This window comes from Nannobrachium achirus, assembly GCF_963921795.1.
Source record: "Nannobrachium achirus genome assembly, chromosome: 17".
Lineage (NCBI taxonomy): Eukaryota > Metazoa > Chordata > Actinopteri > Myctophiformes > Myctophidae > Nannobrachium > Nannobrachium achirus.
The window spans coordinates 7,796,506-7,806,553 of record NC_137824.1 but is presented as its reverse complement, the minus strand read 5'-3'; the positions used below and the strand labels follow the sequence as shown (position 1 = coordinate 7,806,553).

Below are 10,048 nucleotides of genomic sequence, written 5' to 3'. Positions count from 1 at the left end.
ACACATTCAAGAAGGGTCTACCAAAACTAGAATTATTGGATTTAAGTAATAATGTTGTCACAATGCTCAGCACAGGAGGTTTCACAAGTGTGAAATCACTCAGGCACTTAGAAATTGAGTTGGGCCTGAAAGTCCTGTGGTACACTGACTGGGACAACAACTATTTTGAAGGACTAGTAGAACTTGAAACACTTAGTCTATTTTTTAATATTAAACCTATTGGATATTTTATACATCTAGATCAACCTAACTTACTGAAGAGCCTGAAGAATTTTATAATAAAATTAAGCCGACAATCTTATGAATTTAAATCTTCATTTGGATTAGTAAGAAATATGTTCTCAATGATGAAACATTTGGAACACTTTGTAGCCGAGAATATCTGTAATGAACCACCAGACCCAGACTCATTTAAAGATGTACCACAGCTGAAGACTCTTGCCTTAAGGAACAGTAATCTTCCATACCTGTCCCCAGAGATATTTCACCCAATACAAAACCTAGAGGCTCTCGATCTCTCCAACAATAGATTTAAGTCTCTAGATTTCCTGGCACAAGCCAACCTTACTCGACTTTCTTGGCTGGACCTGAGCCAGAACGAGTTGACAGTGATCAATGTCTCTGTGTTCAGTTTCCTCCCTGCTCTCAAATATGTTAACATGGCTGGCAACGCTTTCACTTGTGATTGCTCTAATTATGACTTTCTGCAGTGGATGCTGAAAAACAATCAGACACAGGTCGTCTTTGCTCACAGCTACACTTGTGGCTTTCCTCTGGCTAAAAAGGGAACCAAGTTTCTGGACTTTGACTATCATTCCTGTTTTGTGGACACTAGCTTCATCTGCTTCATTTCCTCCACTTGTGTGATTGTGCTGACTCTGCTCACATCCTTCACCTACCACTTCCTGAGCTTGCATCTTCTCTATGCCTACTACCTCTTCCTGGCCTTCCTTTACGATGCCAAGGAAAGAAAGAGGGGGTCTCCTGAGCGCTACGATGCCTTCATCTCCTACAACGTTCACAATGAGCTCTGGGTTTGCAGAGAAATGCTTCCAGTGCTGGAGGGAGAGCAGGGCTGGAGACTCTGTCTGCACCACCGAGACTTCCTACCAGGTAAAACCTCTCAAAGTAATGCTGTATTTATATAAATATGACTCTTTGTGTCACTAACGGTTGTAAGCAGGTAGGGACCTCTCTCTGTTTGTGTTGTCTAGTGGCATTATTATTACAGTATGTAATCTCTCTCTCTTAGGCGATTAGGAAGTGTGCTTAGTTTCCACTTCATTTTGTGCGCATTGCAGGTGCAAAGTCTGTTTTCTCTAGGGATCCAGTTATGCCTATGACGGCCTTTCATGATCGCAAGACTGTGTTTACTGTGTCTGTACCGATTTCACTTTGTTTTGGGTCGGTCACTTTGCTCAGGTATTCTGCCACTGTGTATTCTCTGTTTAGGGCCAAATAGCATTCTAGTTTGCTCTGCTTTTGGGTTGCTTCTCTCCAATGTGTCAGGTAGCTTTCCTTTTTCTGTTTTATCATTTTGGTTTAGTCCAGTGAGTTTTCTGTCTGGTGGCTCTGCTTGTGTTTGTGTACCCAGAGTTCCCAGACCAGCTTGCTGGTGGGGCATCTGAGGGGGTCATATCTCTCTCTCTCTCTCTCTCTCTCTCTCTCTCTCTCTCTCTCAGAAGTGAAATAGTTTTGAACGTAGTGTGAATAATTTGTGTATGTTTTCAGGTGCACCCATCATAGAGAACATAACAGATGCCATCTATGGCAGCAGAAAGACCATCTGTGTGATCAGCCATCATTACCTGGAGAGTGAATGGTGCTCTAGAGAGTTCCAGGTGGCCAGGTGGGGGCAGTAATGCTGATGTTATTGCCCAATGATTCCTTGGATTGATCATAATTCATTTAGGCCACTTTATCTATGTAGAGTACTATTTCTTGTGTTATGAAGTGAGGTATTGTAATGAGGCTGTGTTATTATACATAGTGCATAGTATACTGCATACTGTGTGCATACAGTATACACTCTCTGTCCTGTGGCTCTTGTTCATTATAAATAAAACTGTCCATGCAACTAGACTGAGTGTAAGTGTCCTGTGGTCTCCTGTGTGCAGCTACCGTCTGTTTGATGAACAGAAGGACGTATTGATCCTGGTGTTTCTGGAGGACATTCCAGCCCACCAGTTGTCTCCCTACTATCACATGAGGAGGCTGGTGAAGAGTCACACCTACCTGAGCTGGTCCCAGGCTGGACAGCACCCTGGACTGTTCTGGCAGAACCTACGCAGAGCTCTGGACACACCTCACACTGACCTGGACTTGAATCAATAATCTGCTGTTTCATGTCATTATGTTACGGTCAATGTGAATGAAAGGGGAATCTGGTGGGGAATTTTAATTGATTTTTAAGGGGAAATCGTCCTGTTGGGGATGGAGGAGTGTTTCTTTAATAATTTGCTGTTAACATTAACATACAGTACAGTGTAGTGTTGGCTGTTTAGCTTGTATGTTTTATTCAATATGAACCTTTAAAGCGTTTGGACTCACCTCTTTAAGTAATTATTATTTTTCTATAGTTAACCCTGTTTTTGTATTATTCCAATTGGATTTTTTTTTCACTTAATATTTTCCTTTTTATTGGGTTTGATAATTTTATTGTACTTTTAATTCAATGTAATAGATTTACCAGAAAATGTGGATTCAGTTCAAAGGTTGTTCTCCTGAATACAACCTCTCACTGAGGCTATATTCTCCATAACTTTACATTTACATTTATGTCTTTCTTCCTTGCTCATTACCATATTAATCTGATTTGATATTAGTTCTGGTTCATAGTGTTAGTTGAGTGGACCAGAGCTACTTTGATATATGCATACAGTACAATACATAATACAATATCTAGCTTAAGTATGTATTATTTGCTCATTTAAAGCATTCATTATTTGCATTATACTAATTTACATACATTTTACCGATCATGTTGCTCCTTTACTATTATATACAAATGTTATTGAATAATATTTCTTTGGTAATATCTTTTCTGAGATTTTAGAGCTGTGTTGATAATTTCTAATACATATTTGACAAGCATTTTGAGTTTCTATTGATTTGCTCACATCAAAGTTATGCTTAAATTCACGCTGGGAATTAAAACATACTGCATGTCATCCAGGCTGCATCGTAATCTGATGGTAAGACTGAAATGTAACTATCAGTGTTCATCAAGTTTTATTAATTATTTAGGTTAATAACATAATTCATAATCCAAATCATTCATTCATGAAACATATTATACACCATATTATTTACTAAACGTTTAACTCGGATGTGTTATTTGTCTTCTTGTTGTAGAGTTACAGTATATAGTATAATTTAATTACAACATGAAAAGACTCATACTTTAGGTCCATTGATTGATTGATTGATTGATTGAATTTTAGACAAAAATGGACAACAGTACAAGTATAGTCAATACAATACAAAAATGTAGTACACTACAAGTACAGTTAAACACCCTGCCTAAAAGGAACATCATAAATAAGTCATTTACAGGATTTTTTTTTTACGTCGGAATCTTCACTGATCTAACAGACCACAGGGTGTTCATACTCCATATGAACACGGGTGTCTGTGTAATGTTTCCTCCGACACCTTTTGGAACGGTTCAGATAAATGCCATTAAATGCCCCGATTATCTGCTAGCGTAAGGCCACCTTTTCTAAGATATTTTTGGGGTTAGGGTTTTTCTGCCTTTATTGATATGAGATACAAAGAAGGTTGACAGGAAATGAGAGAGATGGGGGGGGTGACAAGTGGCAAAGGTCGTCGGGATCGGGACTCGAACCCACGACGCTGTCAGGCCGGATTACCCTTACCAAAAAGTAGTAAACTTCAAGTTTACTTTTCTAAGTATACTTAAGTCAACTTTGAGTATATTTCTTAAGTATACTTTAAGTACAAGTATACTGATATTTATGTACAAGTAGTATACTAACAAATGTACTAGTTAGTGTACTAGTTAGTATACTTACAGTATACCTACCGTACTAAAAGTAATCTGAATTGGCCCACTTTTGAGTATACTCGAGTAAACTCTAAGTTTACTTAAAGTATACATGAAGTATATATGAGTATACTTAAATTATTGTATTCATACACTAGAATTGTGCTATTCCCTTACTTAAAATAAACCATTCATATACTCAGATGTATACTTAAAGGGGCACTCCACCACTTTTCAACCTATGTTCATATAATTGATCCTCACTCAAAAATAGCTTTTCTTTTTTTTTTTTTTTTTTTTTTCAGAGGAGGGCTGTGGGCAGGTCAGAAACCCATAGTCTTGTGACATCATCGATTGCCAATCCAGTTTATAGAAACTGCAGGCTTTCTATTCCTGAAAAGTTGCAATTTTAAAGTGGAAGCCATTGTTCTCGCGATAATAAAAATCATTTTTTTTTTTTTCAAAAATATTGATTAAAAAAATTTTGGGAAAATGATGATGTCACAAGACTATGGATCCTGAACTTCCCACAGCTCTCCTAGGAGACTTGGACTAAGTAGAAAAAAATGGTGATATTTTATCATGACCATTAGTGAGGACCTATTATATGAAGACAGGTTGAAAAGTGGTGAACTACTCCTTTAAGTACACTACTTATTTACTTGAATTGCACTTCTCTTATACAAGAGGTATACTATGGTCATACCTGAACTGCACTACATTTAAATTTGAAGTATACCATTTATATACGTAAAACATACTATGCGTGAACTTAATGTACACTACTCTTTTACCTGCAGTGTACTTGAATAGCACTTTTATTGTACTTGAGGTATACTAAGGTCATATGAACTGCACTACTTGTAACCTTGAAGTATACCATTTATATACTCAAACTATACTATGCATGAACTTAATGTGCACTACTCTTTTACCTCTAGTGTACTTGAATTGCACTTTTCTTATACATAAGGTATACTACGTTTATATTTGAACGGCACTTTTTTCATACTTGAAGTATATCATTTATATAGTCGGAACATACTATGCATGAACTTAATGTACACTACTCTTTTACCTGCAGTGTACTTGAATTGTACTACGTTTACATTTGAACAGTACTATTTCATACTTGAAGTATAACGGTTATATACTCAAAACATACTATGCGTGGACTTAATGGACACTACTCTTTTACTTGAATTGCACTATTCTTATACTTGACGTATACTACGTTTATATTTGAATTGCATTCATTTTAAACTTGAAGTATACCATTTATATACTCAAAACATACTTGATGTACACTACTCTTTTACTTGCAGTGCACTTGAATTGCACTTTTCATTTACTTGAGGAAGACTTTGGTCATACTTGAATGGCACTTTTCTTTTACTTGAGGTATACTATGGTCATAATTGAACTGCACTACTTTTAAACTTGAAGTACACCATTTATATACTCAAAACATACTATGCGTGAACTTAGTGTACACTACTCTGTTACTTGCAGTGCACTTGAATTGCACTTTTCATTTACTTGAGGTATACTATGGTCATACTTGAACTGCACTACTTTTAAACTTGAACCATACCAGTTATATACTCAAAACATACTATGCGTGAACTTAACTTACACTACTCTTTTACTTGCAGTGCACTTGTCTTATACTTGACGTAAACTACGTTTACATTTGAACTGCACTATTTTCATACTCGAGGTATGCCATTTATATACTCAAAACATACTATGCGTGATTTTAATGTACACTACTCTTTTACTTGCAGTGCACTTGAATTGCACTCTTCTTTTACTTGAGGTATACTATGGTCATACTTGAACTGCACTACTTTTAAACTTGAAGTATACCATTTATATACTCAAAACATACTATGCGTGAACTTAATGTACACTACTATTTTACCTGCAGTGTACTTTAATTGAACGTTTCTTATACTTGAAGTATTCCAGTTATATACTCAAAACATACTAGGCGTGAACTTAATGGACACTACTCTTTTACTTGCATTGTACTTGAATTGCACTTAGCTTATACTTGACATATACTATGTGTATATTTGAACTGCACTATTTCTATACTCGAAGTATACCATTTATATACTCAACACATACTGTGCGTGAACTTAATGTTCACTACTCTTTTACCTGCAGTGCACTTTAATTGCTCTTTTCTTATACTTGAGGTATACTATGGTCATACTTGAACTGCACTACTTTTAAACTTGAATCATACCATTTATATACTCAAAACATACTGTGCGTGAACTTAATGTACACTACTCTTTTACCTGCAGTGCACTTGAATTGCACTCTTCTTTTACTTGAGGTATACTATGGTCATACTTGAACTGCACTACTTTAAAACTTGAAGTATACCATTTATATACTTAACACATACTATGCGTGTACTTAACTGACACTACTCTTTTACTTGAACTGCACTTGTTTTATATTTGACGTATACTACGTTTATATTTGAACTGCACTATTTCCATACTCGAGGTATACCATTTATATACTCAACACATACTGTGCGTGAACTTAATGTTTACTACTCTTTTACCTGCAGTGCACTTTAACTGCTCTTTTCTTATACTTGAGGTATACTATGGTCATACTTGAACTGCACTACTTTTAACTTGAATCGTAACATTTATATACTCAAAACATACTGTGCGTGAACTTAATGTACACTACTCTTTTACCTGCAGTGCACTTGAATTGCACTCTTCTTTTACTTGAGGTATACTATGGTCATACTTGAACTGCACTACTTTAAAACTTGAAGTATACCATTTATATACTCAACACATACTATGCGTGTACTTAATTAAAACTACTCTTTTATTTGAACTGCACTTGTTTTATATTTGACGTATACTACGTTTATATTTGAACTGCACTATTTTCATACTCGAGGTATACCATTTATATACTCAAAACATACTATGCGTGAACTTAATGTACACTACTCTTTTACTTGCTGTGCACTTGTCTTATACTTGACGTAAACTGTGTTTATATTTGAACTGCACTATTTCCATACTCGAGGTATACCATTTATATACTCAACACATACTGTGCGTGAACTTAATGTACACTACTCTTTTACCTGCAGTGCGCTTGAATTGCACTCTTCTTTTACTTGAGGTATACTATGGTCATACTTGAACTGCACTACTTTTGAACTTGAACCATACCAGTTATATACTCAAAACATACTATGCGTGAACTTCATGGACACTACTCTTTTACTTGAATTGCACTATTCTTATACTTGAGGTATACTATGGTCATACTTGAACTGCACTACTTTTAAACTTGAAGTATACCATTTATATACTCAAAACATACTATGCGTGAACCTAATGTACACTACTATTTTACCTGCAGTGTACTTGAATTGAACGTTTCTTATACTTGAAGTATACCAGTTATATACTCAAAACATACTAGGCGTGAACTTAATGGACACTACTCTTTTACTTGCATTGTACTTGAATTGCACTTAGCTTATACTTGACATATACTACGTGTATATTTGAACTGCACTATTTGTATACTCGAAGTATACCATTTATATACTCAACACATACTGGCCCTCATTTATCAATGGAGTGTAAAAAATGGTCTATTTTTTTCACCAAATTTTGCGTAGGGCAACGTGTGCACTGCATTTATCAATGCTTCCTAAACAGACACACCTGGCGTACATTTGATCCCAGCGTTGATAAATGCGCAGGCTGAAATTTAAATAACACGCCCTTAATTATTCTCGAAACGCCCCGTTTTTACGACTAGAACGACCTGAATACGACCTAACAACGAAAGGAAAGCCAATAGAAGAGTGTCCGCGTCCCACACAGACCACGCACACATGCACGCACGCACGCACGCACACACCACCAAGCCCAGCAGCATTTAGGTTCACTGTGGAACCATTATTACCATTTATTTTGTATAGTAGCCTAAGCTTGCAGCCTACATGAGTGACACCACACCAGTCATTGTCACAAATGGAATATATTAATGTAACCCAATATTGGCAACGCTGCAGTGCGCGTTTGAGTGGTTACAAAAAAAAGAAGAAAAAAAAAGAACGCAAAATCATGTATTCCCGAAACCACGGGATGCCGTGCATGCGATACTGAGAGATACTGACAAGGAGGCAGTTATAATCTGAAGGTTTGAAGCGTCGGGTGGATTTTATCCTTAATACATAACTCCATAGAGGACACACTTGTATCACGGTCCACGAAAAGAATGTCACGGTCTCACTCTCACCACGTCGGGTTTCATCATTAACTCCAGCATAGTGTAAGCCTACTACAGTACTGTAGCGACTGTATAAATTGAGAGACCCCACAGTTACGTTTTGGATATACATTTAACCCAATTTCGGCGACGAGCACAATGCGCGTTTCAGTGCTTGAACTTGCAATCATGCACCGTTCCCGCACGGGCTGGTCTTCTCCCCGCAGCGTGCGTGTGTTGGGCTGGGCACAGCCAGGTTTGGACCTTCGGGTTTTATCCATTTAAAAGGACTCGCGTCACTGTATAAATTGGAGGCTCACGCCTCACGGTAATGTAAAATCACAGCGGCGCCGCTCTGGTCCCGAAAATGCTCTCGCATGCGTTCGTAGGCTATATCTGTGCTTGTTCTGAGCCAGGTCTGCAATCTTAAGATTTAGACTGTTAAAGCACTTAACAGTAGATTGCTTCTATATTGCTAGATTTTAATTGCTTGTCATTGTAACTTGGAAATAAAATCGGCGTGCATGTCCATGATGTAGCTGGCTATAATAGGCTATGCTTTTATAAAATGTAATATTTTCACAGGATTATTTATTATTGTGTTGGATATACATTTTCGAGTGGATACATGTGTCCATTGCCTGTCAGATAGTTAGACAATGCTGCTCCGCACGTCTACAATGGAACAAAGTGGTGTAGGATGATTCCTACACCACCTCAGGACTTGACGTGAGATTTGATCCTACCCTAGACCAAAGTCAAAGTCAAGTTGAAATGATAAATGTCGAGACTTCCCTAAATTTCGGTGTACACCCAAATTTTGATCTGCACCACGTTGATAAATGAGGGCCACGGTGCGTGAACTTAATGTTCACTACTCTTTTACCTGCAGTGCACTTTAATTGCACTTTTCTCATACTTGAGGTATACTATGGTCATACTTGAACTGCACTATTTTCATACTCAAAGTATACCAGTTATATACTCAAAACATACTATGCGTGAACCTAATGTACACTTGCTGTGTACTTGAATTGCACTTTTCTTATACGTGAGGTATACTACTTTCATACTTGAAATGCACTATTTTATTACTTGAAGTATACCATTTATATACTCAGAACATACTATGCATGAACTTAATGTACACTACTCTTTACCTTTCAGTGTACTTGAATTGTACGGTTTTTATACTTTATGTATACTACGTTTATACTTGAACTAGACTATTTTCATGCTTGAAGTATACCATTTACATACTCAAAACATTGAATTGCACTTTTCTTATACTTGAGGTATACTATGTTTATACTTGAACTGCACTATTTTCATTGTAGCGACGGGGTGCAACTAATTAATATTCGAACACAGTTCTGCATAGGTATTTTAATGGTTAAAGAACGACAGAGTGTGAAATATTATAGCTTTGGAAATGGAGGACTGTATATTCTGGAGTTGAGGTTATGCGCACCACAGGGCTCCAGTCAAAGAGCAGTAATCAATGATGACACTTGGTGTTTTAAATGTGGTTTTTATAAAGGAGGTAGTTGGCGGACACAAACATACACAATGATGAATGGTATCTGAAAATATAAAAATAATACATAAGGATAAGGAGACAATAAACGATATGCAGTAGTAACCTACACAAACATAGCATATTACTGAAATGCCATGCACTCATGTGCCAGCTTAGACCCAGCATGCACTCACACACAGGTTAGACTAGGGCCTGTTAGCTTAGCCACTGAAGTTTAGCTAGCAAAC

The 10,048-nt window shown here is 36.9% G+C and overlaps 1 protein-coding gene across 1 annotated transcript; it reads left to right on the top strand.

The window, feature by feature from the left end:
- Positions 1-347: 347 nt before the first annotated feature.
- Positions 348-2,334, top strand: LOC308302219 (toll-like receptor 13; the record flags this gene model as incomplete). The annotated part of the gene is made up of 3 exons (XM_080746477.1): positions 348-1,113; positions 1,732-1,849; positions 2,118-2,334. The coding sequence occupies 3 exons, from the start codon at positions 348-350 to the stop codon at positions 2,332-2,334; spliced, it is 1,101 nt and encodes a 366-aa protein (XP_080602603.1).
- Between the last annotated feature and the right edge of the window lie 7,714 nt (positions 2,335-10,048).